The following is a 23,123-nucleotide window of genomic DNA, read 5'->3' as shown; positions in this document are numbered from 1 at the left end:
AGAAAAAAGCCTTCAAGCCTTAACACCACTGGGATTGAATCATTTTATACTGACAGTGGTGGATTAAAATAGAAGAAATTCAAGTTTTATGAGGAAACAGTCACAATTGTGTAGAAATTCACCTTATTTGTTTCTTTAGATCTTTAATTGCAGTTCAGTTTTTACATGCTGTGAAACAATAATAACAATCATATATCCTGTGTGTTACTGTTTTAGTACTCTTTACATAATATTTACTATTACTGACATAATATCTTTCTCTTGCTATAGGACATAGGACCTATTGGACCAGACAGAAACTGGAAAGGCATTGCCATTTCCTTGCTGGTTATCATGGCGGTGCTCTCACTCATTGGACTATCCATTGTTCTGCTGTCAAAAGGTGAGGCTCTCTACGGATCAATTACATATTCCAGTTTTTCATGAAACATGCAGCAAGCCTGTCCAGATGCAGCTGAGCTATTTATTTCACTTGTAGCTTTTTAACTCTAATTATGTATTTGTAATTTGACCTTATCCTTTACCTGTTCCTACACCACTTTAATCACATTTTCCTTCTCTCTGTGTGTGTGTGTGTGTGTGTGTGTGTGTGCGTGTGTGTGTATGAGCAGAAATGTGATTTAACATCTGTGATTTTTCTCAAACCTTTGTAGTTGTATTTTAAGACTGAATAGAAATACATTTTTAAAAAATCATTTTATGTTCATTTATTTATTTATTCATTTTGTTTTCATGGTCGATTGATCATTAAGTGTATATTCATTGAGTTTTTTGTTTCTTCTGTAGATGACAGTGGTAAACCCTTTGGTTCAAGGTTGACACTTGATGACCTCTTCCAAAGAAACTTCCAAATACATGATCCTGATGCAAAGTGGATCGGTGGTAAGTTTGTCACAAAGCTGAACTAGAATTGCCACATACACTGCAAAAAGTTGTCACATGTTTTATTCTGCAATATCCTGGATTCCATTCAATAACAGCATTTTTTGTGTAATACCTACACATGACAGCTGTGGTATTGAGAAGGATTATGGTCATGGTACATAAATCAGGGTTAAGGTAACTTTAGACAACAATAAACTACAAAAATGTAAGGGTTACTGTGTTTTTCCCATCCTTTCTTTGTCCTGTTTGAGGCATGAGACAATGATAAAAGCTTGCAGCTTTTCACGCTTGTGTTTATAATGCAGCAGGACACATCTACAGATAGAAATTAACTAACTGGTTGTGTTTAAGACTCTTAAACAGTGGTAGCTAGATAGTTGTTAAACTTGTAACAATATTGCCACCATCTGAAACAAACATTCCAACAGGAAGCTTCAATCATCCCTTTTTTGTTTTTTCAATGCTCATTTAGAACTGATAGAACTAAAACTAAAAGAACTAAAAGAAAGAAAGACAAGACGAACTTGACTGGCTATAACCTGACATACAGATTAGCAGAGCAGTTTGAGCAATGAGAAGGAATGAAAGAATAACAGTACAAAAACCATAATCTTCAGTGTCTTTCATATATAGGATGTTTTTTCAGACCTTTGAGTTATGTCATCCTTTCCAAGGTCTGCTCAAATTTTCAGTGAAAAAGTTCCAAAGACGGATCCATGCAGAGGTTACACATGAGTGCAGTGGTTTTGTGCTCCTAGCTTTTAAGTGTCCCAAGACACAAACACAGCTTATCTGTTGCACTTACAAAAACTATGATCTCATGAACAAAACTTTCAAATATAAATCTGTGTCACAGTTTTCCATTGCTGGTCACCTGCTCTTTTCTTCATGCGCAGTCACCCCAGCTCTCAGTCAGTAGTTTCCCATTCAACCTGGTTTACCATGCCTTAGCTTCATTCACACCCTCCTCATCAAGGCAACTCAGTTCACCTGTTCCTGATTGCACACAGCCAGTACATATAACCCAGCCTCACAGGCCAGATTGTTCTTTGCCATTCATGCAAGACTCTTCAGCGCTTTATTCCGAAATGATGCGAAGCCTGTGGAGCTAATTCAGGCAGACAACTCAAGTGCGCAATCCTGATCAGCTGATCAGCCACATGCTCTCCTCAGCTGATAGGGCGGGCTATTTAAACCTCCCGTGCTTACCTGATCATTCCTTGCTACTCTGCTGCTGCATGCACATGCTGCTCTGCTGCTGATCCTGCTGTGTTCTGTTGCTCTCGCTGCTGCTGCTGCTGCTGCTGCTGCTGCCGCTGCCGCTGCTGTCTCTGCTGCTGATCCTGCTGGGTTCTGTCGCTCTCGCTGCTGCTGCTGCTGCCACTGCTGTGTGCTGCTTATGAAGCTTCTCAAATCCCACCACCTCCCCAGCATACACCTGTGGGCTCTATTTCTAGGATCCCCAGCTGGGGGTCTGCTATCCATTCCCTGTAATGTCTGTCATACAGATCATTTTCAGGGAATGAATAAATTGAGATAGAGCCCGATGCCAAACTTGCTTCAGTCATGCTAAAACTATTCATGCTCTGCTTCAGTATGCAAAATTCAATCCAGAGTTGTCTGACTGAACTGATTTTCTCATTGCCGACGATGCCTGCCTGTGACCTGCCTGCTTCCTCTGATTCCTGGTTAACATATCCCTGACCTTGAGACCTGTCTCCATGTCCTTTTTTCTGTTTGGCTGTGGCTGCTTGGAATTACCATCTGACGAGGACGCTATAGTTTGAGTGTTCCTGTCTGCTTACCTGTGGTTAGAAAACTAATCAAAAACCCATATATAGATGATGTTTAAAAATAATGAGAATTATTAAGGTGATGTGGCTGGGAATTATCCAAATCATATGAAGCAAAACACAAATATGAAGTTATATTAGTTAAGCCTTCTACTTTTCAGTCTGTCATCAGCATTCCACAGAATTTTTTTGCAGTATTCCATTTTTCTTTTCAATAAGTTAGTCCTTGGGCTGAGTACCACAAAATGACTCTATCAATCGTGTTGCGGTTCTGTGTGTTACTGCAGTAAAGAAATTGACTGAATTGAAATGTTGACATCTTTGAGTTAATGGTGCAGGTCAACAACGTGGCCTTGCTTGGGGTCATCCTTTGCTTAATGATGAGCATAAGAGGCTGGAATGAAATTTTTCAGTTCTAAAAGAACAGCTCTTAACAAGTCTAGCAGCTCTGTTTTGTGTGACACCAAACTTATTCTGTTTAGCAACAGTTCAGGTGGCAAAAAAATTAATAATTTAGAAACTTGACCCAGTGTGCATGATTGTACATAGGGAGAACACTTACTTATGACCTTTATGTCTTTGCCCATTTTACTAACACCTGTATTAATGTGCTTGGTCCATGTCTGTGGTTAGCCCAGTACTACCATAAAGGAACCATAAAAAAGCTGATTAATGCTGTATCTCAACAAGCGTTATTGCATGATTCGATGTTGTAGCAGAGAACAAATTTACATTTTGTCAGTGAATATTTTACTGTTTCACTGATCAATATTTCTGTGAGAACTTGATTTCCCCATTATGCTACCAAAAATTGTATTTGGTCTGCGTTAAGTTTCCTACACAAAGTAATTGCTATTACAAATAAGTTGTATTTAAACAACAAAATTGTGTCAACTGTGTTGAGGTATTCTGTGTTTCTGATCAGAGAAGGCCATATAAGGATCAAAGAGTCAGAAGTTGCTTTAGTCTCTGATTGAAAAAAAAAGTTAATTTTTAACTGCTTAATCAGTTAATCAATCAAACAACAAGGCCCAGGTTGGATTTGTAAGTGTATTACTTATAGGGGTGTAAATCATCACAATATGATATTTGGACAACAATGTGATATTTGCAGATATTACAAAGTCTGCAACAATAGGATTTTGATTTGATGTAATTCACTGGCTTGGAATCAATATGAAATGATATTATAAACCCATTAAACACAGTCTGTTATAGCTGCCACCCCTTTCTCTTTTGCTTTGAAGCCATAAAAGCCAAAAACAATAAATAAATGTAAATGATTGTAACTGATTAAGTACAGTAAAGTTTACTTTAACATGACTCCACTATTACACATAAAACAGCACATGGGATAAGTTAGCCTTCAGGGCTTTCTGTCAGAAATCCATTTCTGGAAGAAATCTTTTGATTGTAATCCAAATCATGATCTTTTTTTTGAAACTTCAGGGCTATCTGGCTTTAAGCCCCAAAGGTAAACTTCTCCCAACAGCCATAAAACATGGATTAACAACAAGATCATTTTACAAAAGTATAAAATTCAGCTCAATAATAAGAATCAACATTCACTGACAAAACTAGGGATGCACAATAATATTGGCACGTTATCCGTATCGGCCACCTTCAGCCTTAAAATGAATTGGCCAGCATGCTTTTTCTTATTTTTCAAAATTAATGAATATTACCTACATTGAAAGGTATTGCATTTCATGTCTCCATGTGCCGGTGGGCCATCATGATAAGAACATGCATGCATAATATGATGTTAATTCCACCACAGAAGAGACTTGATGATCACTAAAATTAGGTGGGGGAAAAAAGTGGATATATCTATCTATACCGGTATCGTTATCAGTGAAATTAGTGGCGTTGCATTGCGTTGTGGACTTTTCCTTTACTCAAAGCTTAACAAATTACACACATTATTTATACTTTTTCCTACTCACTGTTGGTTAAAGGGCCAGTGTGTAATATTTGGCATGGTTTATTGTCAAATCTAAATCTGAATCTGAATATTCTACCCATTAATATGTTTATATAAGTGTATAATCGCTATAAAATAAAATCTGTTTGGTTTTCGTAGCCTTATAATTATGCTTTTATACATATATATAGCAAGGGCCTTGCTTTAGAGAGGTCGCCATCTTGCGCTGCCATGTATGTAAGGCAGCCCGAGTGGACAATCCAGCCAGCCAGAGAACGCAGTTCGCGTGTATAAATAAACCAACGAAGACAGCGGAAGGAAGGAAGAAGGAGGAGGAAACAGCAGAGAGTGTTAGTAGTTCGTCGATGGAGAGTAGTGAAAAGTTTTTTTAGTTATAAAGTTTGCGAATGGACCACACTTACCACACAACAGGAGAGAATGAACCCGAACAGTTATCTGCGAGGAAAAGAAGACGCAGCTTCACTCCTTGTGATGCACTCTCTGCACTCTCTTTCCTCCTGATGATATATCTCCCCAACGATGGTAGCACCGAATCCCATTCTGTGCAACAAAATGGGAGCGGAGGATTCAGCCTCTCTTCTCGCCCGCTCAGCATCCAACACATGGAGTTCCTCATCTGTATGCTCTGGCTCAAACAGGTATGGCTCTGGATCTGTGTCCGCTACAAGAAACTCTTCAAAATCGCGTTCAAAGTTGTCCATTGCAGCTACTACAGTGTGGAGATATGTATTGCTAGGCTAAATAAACAGCTGAGCTCTGTTTACAGGCTACGCTGTCAGTCAGTGTGCGGGCTGGAGATTGGTGGAGCAGAGAGGGGAGGGGGTGTGTTACGCTAGAAGAGTCAGAGTTTGGGACAGAGTCTTTTACCCCCTGGAGTGTTACCGGAGTTGCTCAAGAGTGCTCAAATAAACTGGCCTTTTTCCCGAACGCTCCTCTGGTCTCCTGATTGTGAGGGATTCATTACAATATCGTAACATGGTTTAGATTTCTAAATAAATATTCAACTCGTCGCTAGATAGACCTACTCCTGAAAAACTTGTGTCTGAGCAAGGCTTTTTGTCCCTACGAGGCCACCGTCATTTACGCAGTGGGAGGGGTGAGTGAGTGAGCCCTGCAATCTAGAATTTGACCACTGATGTCACTGTTTTCAACCCATTTTACACACTGGCCCTTTAAAGTCACTGCATCTCCTGACAGAACAGCACAGTACAAGTTTAGCCTGCATGCACATTTTTTCAGTCTAACATTGCTGAAACAGAGCAGCTACTGCTGCTGTGTTGCTTTAAGAAGTTACCGGCGTGTAATGCTCGTCCAGGCAGCTACTTCCTGCTTTATCTCACAACAGCATTGTTAACATACAGCAGGTGCTCTGTCTGTTGACCCGTATTTTCCAAGAAACTGACAATATTAACACACTGCTGATTTATCCCTGAGTAAATAACTTCATCCTCAGTCTTTTTCTTGGCTGCTTGCCATTATCTGCAGGTGCTGTTTGAAGATGACACAGAATTTCTAAATAAAGGCATATCCTAAAGATGATGATATGGATCAATGTTTGCACTTTGCATCGATGATACTGGATTGTTGATCACTGAATCGATATATATGTAGTGTTGGCAGTATTTAACCAATAAAGCAATATTATGTACATGCTTGTCAGGGGTCGCGTTAACCGGATATTCTCGGTCATTGACCGTTTTTTTACAACAATGACCGGAAAATCTGAAGGCCGTCGCTCATTTTGACCGGTTGCAATTACCACCCCTGCCCACTTGGCGGCACAGTCAGTGGTTTGTTTTGACACTGCAGAGAAAAAGTCATTCATCTGCTTCATGTAGCGTTGTTGACATAACACCCTGGACACACTGGATGCGTTAGTGCCGCGGAAGTCCTGCGAGTATACTCGCAGGCACTTGACTGTCCACACAAGCAGCACATTTCTCCTGCGCTCTCCGCACCGGTTAAACATCAACTCCACTCGCCTGTTCCTGTCAGTACTCGTTTTTTCACTTAAACAGGTCATTTTAAACATGGGTAAGTCCATATTTTAATCATTTTTTTTATAACGTAATAAGTTAATGACAATTTGTCATTGCATGTCCATGTATTGAGCATGTTGGATAAACACTGAATGAATAGGGCATATTGTTCTGACCATTTTATTTATTTATGTAGTCTGTAGACTCAGTGACACAAAATTAAAATTGTAATGAAGTGATTAGGGTATTGAAAAATGTGTTCGATTATGCACTGTTGTGTTATTTCAAATTATAAACACGATATTTTCTCCTCACGTTCGTCAGTGCGTGCTGTTATTATTTTATTTTGAAAATTGGCCAGATTCTCTCGTCTTTTCTGTGTCCGACTTCCTGTTTGGTACGATCCGCTCTATCCAGCTTGACAGAAGTGCTCGCGGCATGGCACAGTGTGTGGATGTCTATTCATCTTTTCATTCACGTTCATTAATGCACACTTTATAACTTGCTTGTTGGATTTATTAAAAACGAACGAATGAAAACTAAATGTCTTTGAATATCTTAATTATCATTTAAAAACGAAAATTAAAATGACCGGTAAAAATAGATTATGACCAGATTTTTATGACCCTGTCGGTCAAAATGACCGGCGACGAAAAAGTCTAGCGCAACGTCTGATGCTTGTATAACACAATATACCATCTTAACACTGAGTACAAAGAGCCTTATCATCAGTGTGTTACCAACTTGGGTCACAGTCAACAGTTGGAAATGAAACCCTCAATGGATGTTAGAAGGGATCTTTGTTTCTTGTAAGAAGTTCATACAAGGTTTTTTTTTTTTTTTTTCAGCAGACACTGTGAATAACAACGATCACTTTTTTTTAATAGCTCTTTTCAGTCCTAAGTCCAGCTGTTAGTGTTGGTGCTGTCAGGACTGACAGGACTGCTGTGGCTGGCTCCTTTCAGTCACACTCAGTTTTTCAGCCTTGAAAGCTTCAAGACTCCACAGATATACTTATGTCTCTCAAATGTTGCCTGTCTCACATGCACAGGAACACAAGTCCTTGAGTAACCTTAGAAGAATTTTCCTCATGTTTTTTAATGATAGTTCCCCCCAAAAGGTTGGCTCTATCAAAACATACAGCTCCTTTGTTGTGAAGGTCTTCTTGAAAGCAATGAATGGCAATGAAAACTCTCAATGGCTCTTTCAGCACAACAAAGAATTGCAGTCCTTGTTGAATGGCTGCCGTGAGCAGCAGAGCAGGATGTAAACAAATCTGATATTCACATTATGAAGTAGTTATGCGTACAGTGTTAACAAACATTTGCCTATCGACACAGCCAACAGATACGGAACAACATAAATATTCATTTGGATTGGTTTTTGTGTCCAGCTGATGAATATAAGTCCAATATCTAGTCCACTTTTGCTGCTAAATGCTCTACTATGTTCCTCAGCTGGTTACTAAATTTGTATACTGTTTGGGGCTGAGCGGGTAGCATAATGGGGGTTTATCTGAGCCTTTGGCCTTTCCTGAAAGCAAAGAAACCAAAACAATTAGTTAAAAGTAGCTAAAAATGACCACAAACTTTATGTTTACAGCCTGCTCAGCTACTCACAGCAACCATTCAACAAAAACGGTATTGACTGTTGTGCTGAAAGAGCCACTGAAAGTTTTCATTGCCATTCATTGCTTTCAAAAAGAACTTCAAAACAGTGGAGATGTACGTTTTGATACCGCTGACTTTTTTTGTGCAAGGTATCATTAAAAAACATAAAGAAATCTTTTCTAAGGTAACTCGAGGACTTGTGTTCCTGTGCATTTGAGACAGGCAGCATTCAGAGGAACAGGAACTTTTGCAAGGTCGGGCTTTCAGAACTACATTTGTACATTTCTGCAAACCACAGATGTGTTACATTTGTGCATACATTTGTATGTATGTCACAGATACATTGAAACTTTATGTTTTAACAACACTGTGGTTAACGTGTGGCCAGGTTTTGGCACAAAAGCTGATTGTAATAGTGAGGAAAAGATTATGTTTTGCCTTAAAATACCTAGTTTTGGGGGCATTATCCCACCTAGTAGAGCAATGATGTCTTGGTAAAAAACAAATACTATTTTTTCCTGCTGGAAAAACAGTGACATGTCTCTAAAATATGCTCACATTTGGGGGCTGGGAAGCAATTGGAAACACATAAATGACTTGCTAAAAAACAACTGGCTCTGTTGTTTGTTGGTCTCAAACAGTGGTCTGCAGCAGAAGAGTTTGCAGAAAAGTACAATGCTAACATTTTCTGTTGGAAACTGGGCTTGAGATAATGATGATGTTCAAACCTTTGCAAACTACTAAAACCTAAGCAAGTAAGTCAACCAGAATAAGGAATCACAGTTGTACAATTTGTCTTTATGCTCATGCATTAAGCTTCTCTGATTGCACTAAGCACCATCTCAGTAACAGAAACATTAAGCATTCAGCATGGCTATGATAAATGACAAGTAAAATACAAGTATGAAAGCTGCTGCCATGAAGACAATTATAATGTACCTCTGTAACAGCTCAATAATAAACCAACTGAATCTTTAAGACTGCAAATGTCACATAAATTGCAGCTTTGAGTCTTTAGTAAGTGAGTCATTTACCAGTGTGTAAGAATGTGTCAGTTCACTGGCTTATTGCTTCTTGTCTCCTATGCAAATCAGCTATTAACTGTGTAAAACATTATGCAGAAACAAATAACAGCCATAAATAATATGCCATATTTAAAACTTTCACTGGCCTCAAGACAGATCACTCGACTGCCAGATTTATATTCATTTGTGTTAAAGAATGACTGGGACTGTATTGTACATTACATATGTTCAGATGGATCTTTTGACATTTCATTTATTCAGTAAACAAAAGAAGACAAACAAAAACACATGCAAACCATGACCGTAAAGGGTTAAAACGGAATGACTAACAGAAAATACAGGTGCAACTCTATTTCTTAACTTTATGTTTACTATAACAGCAATCATTTTACTAGTTCAAATCATAAACTGACAGTCTTCAGTTGCCTCACCATAAGCATTTGGCTGAAGGCTCTTCAGAGTCTGACTGCCCTTTGAGCCTCTGCTCACTCATTACTAGGTCTGTTTGGATCACAATGGTGCAACATGTCAAACTCGTATTGACCCAAAGCACAAAATAATCATATTGCATCTGCAGGGTGTTGACAGGGCTATTGTTCAATACAGTGACTCAGCAGTATTTGGATTTTTAGCCTCCAAACCTCACAATAGTCAGTTTTTGAAACATGCCACAAACCAACTTGGAGTTTTTCACAGCTTACCTCTTTGGCAGACAGTAAGATCTGAATGAATGTCACTATCAGCTACTATAATTACAGGGACAGTGGAATGTATCCTCATTAAACACCTTGTGAGATATCTGATGAAATATTGCCCCATGAATATTGTTACAAAATGTGAAGTTACACACTTAATGTAAAGTTCAGTCGGGTCTGTTCTGGGGCCTCTCTGCCTTTCTTAGGCCTATGCAGAAAGCCAGAGGCAGAGAGAGCACACCTCCCTGCCCTGCCCTGAGCAGCAGCAAAGACCCCCTGGGAACAGAACAGAGCAAGCATCAATGACAAATGAAAATGACATTGATTAGTCAGACACTACATAAAAAGGAGGAGTTGGGATGGAGGCAGGTTGCAAAGCAGATGGAGGAGAAGCAGCAATAGTAGGCAGGGTAAATTGGGCACCCTGAATGAGATTTGCCAATTGGTTGTATAAAAAGGAATCATTTGATTTATCAGCTGACTCCCTATTCAGCTGACTCCCATAAATATGCTGATTCAACAGTTGATTGGGCTGCTTGAGATCATCTGATGTCGCTGGGATGTGAGCTGAGCTCTGCCTGAATAAAGCCTATGCTCAATTTATGTAGATAAAGTTTAGGAAAGATTCATGGTGACAACGTAACTTAAAATGACTCAAATCTAACTTGGTTTTCACAGTTCCAAACAGCAGTCACCTATGGGGAAAGTCCTGTGTTGTTTGACCCATCCCCACCCTAACTTGCCTCCTTTCACGGATTATCAATCTTTATACTACTTCCTTATTTACTTCCTTACGTCAGGGCAGTGGTCATGTAATTGCAGTCTTTTCAGTTACATGGGTTATAGACAAATTACTGGCTCATGATTATATGGGATATAAGTTGTGGTGCATTATGTTTTGTAGGTATACATACCATCAGTGCATGAGAACAGCCTATACAGTGATGTTAGATTCACAAACAAACTGTTCTTTTTTAACAACTTTTAATGAGGAACGAGTTGATTTCTATTGGCTTGCAGAAGTGAATCCAAAATCCCGCTTCTGTGTGGGGCGTGAGCAGTTGTGCACAAGTGCAAGGTTAACTACTGACTTTGAGAGTCTTTCTGACAAACTCTCATTCAACAGCTATCCTAATAGAGCAGCAAACTCCTACAGTAACCAGTAACTGTCAGGAGGGTAGTTGAAAAACAGAAAAACTGAAAGGTATGTTTGCGAGAGCTGTTTTATTTGAGTTTATATGGTTGTGGCATTTAACAGAGTTGTTCATTCATGGACTTATGACACTAAAAGAGCTAAGCAAGCTTGTGGAAGATAGCTAACTCTTTGCTCACTCACAAATGCTGACAAATAAAACCTGAAACCTTCAGCACAGAGCAGACTTATGACATGTTATCTAAAATTCTCAGTACTTTCTGTGGCTCAAACTCAAGATGGATCCTTGGTTTTGGTACATGTCCTTGTGAGTTCTAGGGGTACAATACCAGAAGTGTGTGGTAGAAACATGACTATAGTCCATAGTGTTGGTGAGGACCCCAAAATACTGGTTCCTACAGTTACCACCATGCAACCATGCGGCATCCTTTTGTTAGCCTCTCCCTGCCTGGTAAATGCCCATGTCTTTTGTAACACATGCTCTCCCTTAAAGATCTATATGCCAAACCCAAACAGAGATAACCCTAATGACATCATTGGGGGTTATAAGAGCCACAGATGATAATACACATTATACTGTTTTTACAGTATAAGTTACAGTATTGTTTCCTATGGCAAATAAGTAGATCCCCATGTGTGAAGTACTAAATGTAGCATTAAGGTTTAATGCCCACTTAAAAGCCTTCACCTTAGAATTTCTGATAATTATCAGTGTCTAGTCAACAATGAGAACACTTTTTAGTGGTGTTACTACACTGTTAACCTTTGCTATTTTCTTTCCTCCATAATATTCAGTGCAAGCGCTAGAGATAATTTATCAGTTGACGAACAGCATCGACAGTGGCATAACAGGGGATTTCCTTTGATTCTTGGCCTTACAAAACAGTTGCAAATCATCAGATAGCTGGGACACTTTTAATCACAGCTGAGATTGCATGTCACCTTTATCCTTGGAGGCTTCATAGATGGAACTGTTGTCAACTCAGGAGGAGAGTAGCCCCATTTTCCAATTACTTTTGCTCTCAAATGTTTTATATTACCATTGATTTGATACATGCACTGCATATAAAATATAAAAAAAGACCTGTGCCTTGTTTCACTGTTGGTTGAGGTTCGAAATGACAAGAGGCCTTTTGAGGATTTTCTTGCCTGTTGAACGCAATCCGTCTTTTATATTTATTTTCCTGTCATTATACTCAAAAGTGTTTTGAGTGTTTGCTAGTCCATAGCCTTCTTGCCTAAGATTGATGCTTCAGAGCTTATTCATTGACATTTACATGAGATGGGGACCTTGAAATGATTCAGACCTGTCAAATGCATTAATGGAATTCAGGCCTCCCTGGACTGTAGTGTTGGTGTGGGATTAGACTGGAGTTATTACACATACTCCTGTCATTGTTTCCACCGTTGAATGTTGAGGTGTAATCTCATTGAGCCAACTGTGTTTGACAGATCCTCCTAAATGAGCCTTAATTTCTCTTGTTGTTGTTGTTGTTGTTGTTGTTGTTGTTGTTGTTCTTCTTCTTCTTCTTCTTCTTCTTCTTCTTCTTCTTCTTCTTCTCTCTTGTCAAAAACACGTCAGCAGCACCACTAGCATCTATTGTTCACCTCATCATTTTCTTGCAGTTATTTCCTGAGTTATTTTGAACCTTTTTAACTCCCAAGGTTTAAAAACTGATATTTGTCCTAATCGTAGCTGTTTAGTTTTAGTTTCCTCATCTTATCTTGCAGCATGCTAACATGCTTACAGTGCCAGTGTTAACTTATTGATGTCTAGCAGTGGGTTAGCATGCTAACATTTGCTAATTTGTGCTAAAAGTAACCTACACCTGAGATTGATGGGAATGTTTTGCATTTTAAACACAGACTGTATGAAATAATGGATGCAGCCACCATGATGTCACCCATGGGTTTTTGGACTCCCATTTTGAAGCCCGGAGTTCGCCATGTTGGCCATCGCCATCTTGGTTTTTTTGGAGCCAGAAGAGACCATATTATTTGGACGAAAGGCAGGAGCTGTGGACAAGCGAAGGGTGGATCTGACTGAGAAGCTGAGGACATTATCAGCACACAGCCTGTCACTCAAAGCCTGCTCTTATTTATCCCTTAAGCCTTAATAAAACGTAAACGAGCGAGTTATATACAATAAGAAATAAAAAAAATCACCCCCATGCAGATGCCATGAATGTTGAAATCAGCTATAGAGACCAAAAGCATTTTTCGTACCAGGCTGTAAACATGTTTATTTCTGCTGTGAAGTTGGGCATTTTAACATGGGCGTCTGTGGAGGTTGACAGGGCTTTTGGAGCCAGCCTCAAGTGGCCATTAAAGGAACTGCAGTTTGTGGCACCTCCACATTGGCTTCATTTTTCTGTGGCAAGGTCGCCACTTGGTTTTGAAGGTATTTTGTCGTCATTATCAGCCTGATGATGATGATGATGATGATGATGATGATGATGATGATGATAGATGAAAAGTTGAGGGATAATCTAAACGATTACACTTCATCCTGCAGGGAACATGAATGTGTTTATCAAATGTCAAGGCAGGCCATATAATAGTAGTTGGGGCATTTCACCCAAAACCACAAATGTCAACCTGCTGATGGTACTACCATAGTCAGGGCATTCATCATCTAGAAACTATGAATGTTTGTACAAGACTTTGAAACAGTGTTTATAGTCATTAAAATATGTCACCATTGAGCACAATGGTGCATTGTATCTGGTGGTAGGGTTGGATGATACCAGTGCTAAACTGGGAATTGGTGCAGTGTTTGGGTGCTGGGCTTTTGCAATGACATCATCCTGTCATTCTCTGCTCTAGAAGATGCCATTTCTCCACTGTATCCTTACACAGAAAATATTTGTTTGTTGCTATGTTAATGCTCTGTATGATGCATACAGAACCTTTAGGTTAAAACACATAATTTATTCTAAATTCTGTCTGACATGGAGGTCCAGATATTGGCAGTGTTAGGGGTTTCTCAATTATATGCAAATTAAATCAAGTGGCCATGTAAATAATGCAAACTTGGAGCACCACATGACAGCAAATCCATGTGGATGAGGTTGCCACAGCAACACGCGTACTGTTGTGCATAGCTTAAAGATTACAGAGGTGACTGCAGTCAAGACTGCTTATCATGTGTAAGACTGTCTTACTTTTGCAGTTTTCCAGCAAACTGAATTATATTTTGTTGGTTTAGAAATTGCTTAGAGAAAAAAAGACAAGCACATTTATGAAGTCATGCTCAGACACCCAAAAACCCGACAGTTGCTCATTTACTGTGAATTCTGAAATTAAGTCTCTAAAGTTCTCACATTTCAGTGTTTACTGATAAAACCAACAAACACACAATAACGAAATCTCACATTTAGAAAACTGTCTTCCTCTAATCAATAGTTTCATAGTTTGGGAGTGGTATTCATCACCAAGTTAGCTGATTTAATTACTCAGACCTTTTGGGAGTATTAGAGAGAAAAAAAAAGGAAATACAGTATTTTGAGCATGGCTGTTTCTGTCTTAGATGAGGAGATCATCTTTCGGACCTGGGATGGAGACATCATGAAAGTCAACATGAACAGCAACGAGACAGAACTCCTGCTGAAGAACACAACATTTGTAAGTGATTGCTTTTGTTTTCTTTAACAGTGAGAAATGTTTCTGCTGCATTGAAATGATTTAACTCATTTCCCTTGGGGTAGATAAAGCTATTTAAAATAAAAATCAACATGCTGCTATCAACAAAATGACATCAGTTTAAATATATGTATATGTATGTGTATGTGTATATATATATATATATATATATATATATATATATATATGTGTGTGTGTGTGTGTGTGTGTGTGTGTGTGTGTGTGTGTGGCATTCTCTCGATGAGCTTCAAGAGGTAGTCACCTGAAATGGTTTCCACTTCACAGGTGTGCCTTATCAGGGTTAATTAGTGGAATTTCTTGCTTTATCAATGGGGTTGGGACCATCAGTTGTGTTGTGCAGAAGTCAGGTTAATACACAGCCGACAGCCCTATTGGACAACTGTTAAAATTCATATTATGGCAAGAACCACCTCTGGGAACTCCTTCAAGACTGTTGGAAAACCATTTCAGGTGACTACCTCTTGAAGCTCATCAAGAGAATGCCAAGAGTGTGCAAAGCAGTAATCAGAGCAAAGGGTGGCTATTTTGAAGAAACTAGAATATAAAACATGTTTTCAGTTATTTCACCTTTTTTTGTTAAGTACATAACTCCACATGTGTTCATTCATAGTTTTGATGCCTTCAGTGAGAATCTACAATGTAAATAGTCATGAAAATAAAGAAAACGCATTGAATGAGAAGGTGTGTCCAAACTTTTGGCAAGTACTGTGTGTGTATATATATATATATATATATATATATATATATATATATATATATGTATGTGTGTGTGTGTGTGTGTGTATGTATGTATGTATGTATGTATGTATGTATGTATGTATGTATGTATGTATATGTGTTTATTGGAATGTCATATAAGAATATTGCATGAAAATGATATCACATGTTTATTGTATCAATAGTATCTATTCTTATTACAATAATCCTTGTTAAATAAGATAACCTAAGATATTTTCATTTTGCTACCTTGAGCATCATGCTTTGTTGTTACTATAGACCTGTTTCCAACACTTTTGGTAATGTACCTTTGGAACCAAACGTAACCCTTCAGACATGGTACCTAGCCCCTACATGTAGGTCCATTAGCATTTTCACCGCAAACAGTACTCTTAAATGTTGGGTTGTTGTCACTCACTGCTCCATCCAGCACTCGCTGTATTTTCTCATCATAGGTGACACAGATGGAAGTCTGCACATTGTTTATCGTCCACAGAATAAGGCTGCATGCCAACATTTTCAGATCAAAATAGAACAGGCTGCAGTGAGAGCAGTGGCGGCTGCTGGTCTTTCAAGGAGGGGAAGCTCATTTTCGGCCTACATCATAAAATGTGTCCATTTATTTATACATAAATTCTACCCTCTGGGGCTGCTGCGCGAGGCTAGTGTGACCGCCTGTGAGTGCTTTGGGACGGTGGAGGGGCTCACAGCAGCACCCGCTGCTCGCTGGGGACAGTAACTGCAGAGTGACAGAAAACAGAGTCTCCAAAAACAAGTACAGTCTCCAATAACACCAGAAAAAGATGCTAGATTTTGTTGTTAGTTGTTTTTAACAAAGAAAAAGTCACTAAGGGGATTGGAAAAGTCTATAGATCAACTCGGAACAACGGAATGAAACTTGAAAAATGCTCCGGTGGTGGTTTATATTTCAAGATCGCTGATTCGCTCATTTCGCTGTCAATCAAAAAGGGATTCAGCCTCAGACAGATCATCCGATCATCATGCAGAAGCCCAGCGTCCAGGCCAGCCGAGGCCAGCCCACTGCCCCATAGACCCCCAGAGACGCTGAGGGTCTGATGGGCGGGACAAAACCGAGCATTTATCCAATGACTGTCTAGTTTCGCTGCAGTGGAACCCACTCTATGCTTCCCCATTGAAGTCTTTGGACACTGAGCTTCCACTGTTTAATGCACTGTGACACTACAGGAATGAATGAGAAGAAAGTCGCATCAGTGACCTGTGATAAGTAGCTGATTCTGAACAAAAGTTGAACGCGTTCTAGCGCATATTTAGTCAATGAAATGTAAACACAACAGTACATATTTGACCACTTATTTTTTGACATTTTAGGGGAAGCTGAGCTTCCCTTGCAGTCTTAGAGCAATTGCCACTGAGTGAGAGTCTCTCTCCATGAGAGATTTAAAATTAACAGGTTTGTGCATTTAGTCCTTCTCAGGCAAGCACAGTGGTCAAGTGTTGCTGGAGTGCAGGAGCGACGCTCTGCAACACTTAGTTTGTCCTCCAAGTGAGGATTGCAATATATGCAGTTCACATAGTCACAACATCAAACATTTGAAGATCCACTCATGATTAGTATAAGTATATGTCATCAAAGAGAGACCATAAAAGCTAATGGAATGGTCAGAGTTGTCATATTAACATACGGATTTACATCATCAACTCATGCATTGAGTAACATTTCAAGTAAATGTTACACCTTAGTGAATTAAGTTTTTTTTCTTAATAATAATAATAATAATAATAATAAATTTTATTTGTATTGCACTTTACATTTTAGCAATGTCAAAGTGCTACAGAGCAGATAAAAAACAAAACAAACAAACCAAAAACAAAAAAGCAATTGAAACAGTTAGAATTAATACAATTTAAAAGAATTATTAAAAATGATCAGAAACGATAAATAGTTAAAAGGAGAACCTATAAAAAACATTTAGTAGAATGCTTTTGTGAAAAAATAGGATTTTAGGTCTTGTTTAAAACGTCAGTAGTCTGTGGGGCCCTGAGGTGGTCAGGGAGGTCGTTCCACAGCCTCGTAGCAGCAGAGGAAAAGGCCCGGTCACCCATGGTGCGGAGCTTGGTTCTGGGGGCTTGGAGGGTGTTTGTGGTTGCAGAACGGAGGGTGTGTGAGGAGGTCTGGGGGGTGAGGAGTTCCTTGAGGTAAAGGGGGGCATGTCTGTGAATGCACTGGTGGGTGAGGAGGGAGACCTTGTACTCAGTTCTGAGTGGGACAGGGAGCCAGTGAAGCGATTTCAGAATGGGGGTGATGTGATCGTGTTTGCGCACCCTCATCAGGATCCTGGCAGAGCTGTTCTGAATGTATTGCAGTCTCTGTGTGCTCTTGCCAGAGATTCCGATGAGGAGTGCATTACAGTAGTCGAGCCTGGAGGAGGCAAAGGCGTGGACGAGCTTCTCTACATCTGCCAGGGTGAGTGTTGGACAGAGTTTGGCGATGTTCCTGAGGTGGTGGAATGAGGTCTTGCAGAGGTGTTTGATGTGGGTGTCAAAGGTGAGTTGAGAGTCCATTTTAACACCCAGGTTGGTGACAGATGTGGTAAGGGGGATGTTTTGGCCAGAGAAAGTGATACTGGTGATGGTGGAAGAACGGAGCTGATGTGGTGTGCCAACTAGGATGGCTTCCGTTTTGGAACTGTTTAGCTGTAGGAAGTTGAGCTTCATCCACGCCTCTATCTCCTCCAGGCAGGTGGTCAATGTGGATGTTGGCAGGGGAGCAGAAGAAGTGGGGGTTGTCCTGAGGTAGAGCTGTGTATCATCAGCATAGCAATGGTAAGATATCCCATGCTTGCTGATGATATTGCCCAGGGGGAGCAGGTAAAGGGAGAAGACGGTGGGGCCCAGCACTGAGCCCTGAGGGACACCGCAGGTGACGTTGTGGGTGTGTGATTTAGCTTTGCCCAGGGTGACGTGCTAAGTTCTGTCAGTCAGATATGAGGTGAACCAGTTGTGTACATTTTCTGAGAGTCCAATGATGTCTTGCAGGTGGTGGAGGAGGATGTTGTGGTCAGCTGTATCAAAAGCAGCTGTTAGGTCCAGGAGGATGAGTAGAGATGAGGAACCGGTGTCTGCTGCCATCAGGAGGTCATTGGTGACCCTGACCAGGGCTGTTTCTGTGCTATGGCCAGGGCGGAAACCAGACTAAAACTTCTCAAAAAGGTTATTGTGTTTGAGGTGATCCTGAAGTTGTACTGCAACTGTTTTTTCCAGAACTTTAGAAAGAAATGGAAGATTGGCGATGGGCCTGTAGTTGGAGAGGACTTCTGGATCCAGAGTGAGTTTTTTCTGTAGTGGTCTGATGACAGCAGTTTTTAAAGCAGATGGGATATGGCCGGCCAGGAGGGAGTGGTTTATGATCTTGGTGATGAATGGAGAGATGGCAGAGATGTTGGCCTTCAGCAGGGCTGAAGGGAAAGGGTCCAAGACACAGGTGGATGACTTCATTTTTCTGATGACATCCTCCACCTCTTCCTGTGTGACATCAGAGAAGGAGCAGAGGGGCTGGACAATCTCAAACGGTGAGTCAGCAGTTTGGGGGGGCAGGACAGCAGTGGTGGAGAGGTGTGAGCAGATGTTGTCAACTTTTTGTCTGAAAAAAGTGATGTGCATGTTGCACCTCTCCTCGGTGGCCTCAGAATGGGAGGGTGAAGGGGGTTTGAGAAGGTGATTTATTGTTGAGAAAAGTTGTTTGGAGTTACCGGGGCTGTTGTTGATGATGGTAGAATAAAACCTGGAACGTGCATCCCTCAGAGCTTCTGCATACGCCCTCTTGTGTTCCCTGTATGCCTGTTTGTGAACAGTCAGTCCAGAGGCTTTGAGCCGCCGCTCAAGGACACGCCCAGCCGCCTTCATCTTTCGCAGCTCGCAGGTGTACCAGGGTGCCGAGCGCGAAAAAGAGACTGACCTGGATGTTAAGGGGGCAGGGAGGTCCAGGAGACTGCTCAGGGACTGGTTGTAAAAATCCACTGAGTCAGCAACAGAGGGGAAGTCAGTAGAGCCAGAGGAGAGAAGTTGAAGGTCCAGGGCCAGGGCATCCGCATTGATGTTTTTCAGATTTCTGAAGTGGATCTGCCACTTGGGTTTGGAGTGGGGGGAAGGAAAGGGCAGTTTCATTGACACGATAAGCAGACACAGAAATGACAAAAAAACTGTATGAATGAAAAACTTGCCAAAGTCTGAACAGTGGTCACAGAAGCTTGAAAACCAGCCAAAACGCACCCGTGAGCAAGAGTGACGATGTGCTATTGACCAATCAATAGACTGCAGGGTTTCTAGCTCCACCTTTTAGTACCAGATCTGTGTGCTAGGTACTCCAACAGAGGGGTGACCAAAAAGAGGGTTGATATGGAATGTTGTCATCGTTACCATCCACAACATTTTACACTGAAAACAGAAAAAATGCTTCCTGAACTGAACTGAACCGTATCGGACTTTCTGATGGAAACAGGGCTTATTGTGACCCACTTTGCCCTCATCAGATACTCTGACCGGCCTAAGGTCGACTCAAGTTTGTGAGAAAGCTTTTTAGGTTGCATTAAGATGATAACTGTTTGGCAAGTGTATCTGTGAGGTATCCTCAGTTTTAGAAAGTTGAATTCAAAAAATGGTTTGTTGTAACAACAAGAGAACACAAAAGGATATCATCTATTTCTTATTCCTCCCACAGGCAACTTTTAAGGCGTCAAAGTTTGCCGTTTCTCCAGATCTGAACTTTGTTCTTCTGGGATATGATGTCACGCAGGTGAGAACCTCATTAAATTCTGGTTACATATATCCTGACACTGGTGTTTCGCTTGGGGCTGTTAATACTGGAGGTTTTCAGTTCATGAATTTATATGAAGATGTGACCAACATGCATATTACTTATCAATTTCAGAGTCAGCGAGCAAAAGCCAACATTGATCCAGCACGAGGATACAAGCTTTAGAAATAAGAGAAAACACTGACATGCTTTATATGTGAGAGTAAAACAGGATCATAAGGTCTACTATGGGCCAAGGGTTAACCAAAAGGGCTAAACAGAAAACATTTTTGACATCTGTCCCTTGTCTGTCTTAGAGAAAAGATAAACTGCCACTTTAACAAATGTAGCATTCCACAACAAATGCCACTATAAGACACACTGCACTCTTTGACTGGACCATAGCATGCAAGGCTAACCCTACAAACACAAAAGTCTGTCTGTGAGTGAGTAAGTGAGTGAGTGATGAAGTTACACCATTGGTCAGAGTGAGTTATAAAATGAGTGTTGGTGTTTCCCCGTTGGCTCTTCTGAAATAAAAAGTGGCAGTACTTGGTGGAGTCGGATGCAATGATACATGACATCCTATAGGTTCTCAACTGGATTTAGATAAGGGGAGCGAGAGAGCCAATCAGTGGCATCAATGCCCTCCTCATCCAGAAACTGCCTACACACTCTGGCGACATGAGATCGAGCATTGTCCTGCACCAGGAGGAATCCAGAGCTCACTGCACCAGTGTAAGGTCTGACAATCGCTCTGAGGATTTCACCCCAGTACCTAACAGCAATCAGCATACCATTGGCTATGACATAGTGGTCTGTGCAACTCTCCAAGGACATGCCACCCCAGACCTTCACTGACCCACCACCAAACAGATCATGCTGCATGATATTACAGACTCTTTCATGCCTGTCACATTTGCTCAGTGTGAACCTGTTCTCATCTGTGAAGATTACAGGGCACCAGTAGTTTTCCTGCCAACTCTGGTGTTCTCTGGCGCATGCCAGTTAAGCAGATACCGGTCCTGCTGCCGAGCTGATGCCCTTCCACAGCCATATTTGGCAGTCTCCTGGTATCTCCTCCATACTCTTAAGACTTTGCTGGGAGACATGGCAAACTTTCCTGTGACCACATGTATGGATATGCCATCCTGAAGGAGCTGGACTACCTGTGTAATCCGATTGGGCTGCAGGTACTGCCTCATGTTATGGGAGCGTGTCTGTGTTTCCCGGGTTCTATGTTCCCATTTAACCCTGCAAAAAAGGTTCTATGTTCCCCACTTACACAAAAAAGGTTCTATGTTTCCCTCTTACTAAAAAAAGGTTCTATGTTCCCCGCTTATCCAAAAAAGGCAGGAAACCTAGCAGTTGCATTAATATGTTGTTTTAACATTTCTAAACACACACAACGGAACATAATGGGGAGAAATTACAATCTGAAACTTACCCTTTGGGTGATCTATGGTGGGCAATCTGGGCAATTATATCCTTTACAGAAGGTTTTTTAATCCAGCCGTTAAATGCAGTGTTTCAGTCAGTGCAGATTTCTTCGAGCAGCCAAAGACCAACTGGTAAGAAAAGAATAATTATCATGGCCGAAATAAAGATAAATAAGCTGTTAAGTGCAGCGTTTTTTCGGGAACTCTGTTCAGTAAATCCACCATGATTATTTTGTGTTTTGTGATAAAAAGAAATGCGTCTATGTTGTTGATCACGGATGTTGATATCACCTGTTCAGTTCGGTCCTTCAACCAATCAGATACTCAGATTTCTTCCTCTCTTGTTTTTATGACAGTAGCGTCAGGAGCAGCCAAAGACCGCCTGGTGGCAAGATAGTTATCTACCAGTGTTCGTAAACAAAAGAATAATTAGATATAAAGATTTTTTAAAAATGCCTCACTCATTTCAATGACAAATGTTATTTTTTCAAAAAAGTTCTGCTTTAAATAAACTAAACTATGTAAACTGTGTATTTCATACATGTTTCCCCGTACCCATAAGCAAACGGGGAAACGCATTAACTGTACATAATTATTTATCTTTATCTTTATTTCGGCCATGATCAATATTCTTTTCTAAGAATATCACAATTTACTGTGCTTCCTACATGGGCAGACTGATATCCCTTAAGTTTAATTGACTTGGTGTTATACTGTGACAAGTAAGTGTTCTCTTAATTTTTTAACTAGCTAGCTGCTACGTTAATAAAATGTTATTTAAAGTTGAACTAAACGCTTCATCCACATACAGCCTAGGCACATTGCTATCATCAGATGAGGGACAATCCTGTTTGGCTCATTTTCTGTTACCACTGTAATGTTAGAAAAGCATGGTGATATTAACAAGATAGCTAGCTAACTGGCCAGCCGTGATCAAAATGGCAGTATCAGCTGGACGACAGAAAAGAAGATCACATCACCGATTTGCTTTAGGAACAGCCGTATATGACACACAAAACACCCATGTTGTGAGGAGAAAGTGGTTAAAAATCATCAGAACAGGTGCCGCCTCCATAGTAACAGTGTGCAACTAAAGGATGACCAGTTGGTCAGGATGTTTTATAAACCATTGTTTTCCGTGGAATTTGGCTCTGGAAGGGGCTGATGGCTCTGCAGCCTCAACCAGTCTCACAGGGAACAGAGCGAAGAGCTGAACAGGGGAGGGTTGTGTTGAATATTTAGTGAGTAAAGCTTCAGAGAAAGTAGGTCCTTTCTGCTGTCACACTGTGTCTAATCATATTTTTCTTCCCTTTTTCTACATTTACATGAAGTTTTGAGACTGGGTGAATGCCACCACTTGTGGTTTCAAATTAAAAACATTCATGCATTTCAATAACAGTCCAGCTAAATACTAGGTTTTGACCAAGTTTTGTTTACACTTTGGC

The 23,123-nt window shown here is 40.5% G+C and overlaps 1 protein-coding gene across 1 annotated transcript in view; it reads left to right on the top strand.

Annotated features, from left to right (window-relative positions):
* Nucleotides 1-23,123, top strand: part of LOC125899754 (inactive dipeptidyl peptidase 10-like) — a 221,979-nt gene that overhangs the window by 129,659 nt on the left and 69,197 nt on the right. Inside the window, exons 2-5 of the mRNA XM_049594266.1 lie at nt 271-382; nt 787-882; nt 14,615-14,709; nt 20,165-20,239. Coding sequence (XP_049450223.1) covers nt 271-382; nt 787-882; nt 14,615-14,709; nt 20,165-20,239 — 378 coding nt within the window. The remainder of the gene's footprint in view (nt 1-270; nt 383-786; nt 883-14,614; nt 14,710-20,164; nt 20,240-23,123) is intronic.

This window comes from Epinephelus fuscoguttatus, linkage group LG13, assembly GCF_011397635.1.
Source record: "Epinephelus fuscoguttatus linkage group LG13, E.fuscoguttatus.final_Chr_v1".
NCBI lineage: Eukaryota > Metazoa > Chordata > Actinopteri > Perciformes > Serranidae > Epinephelus > Epinephelus fuscoguttatus.
Note: the sequence above shows the minus strand (reverse complement) of the source record. Positions and strands in the feature narration are given on the sequence as shown.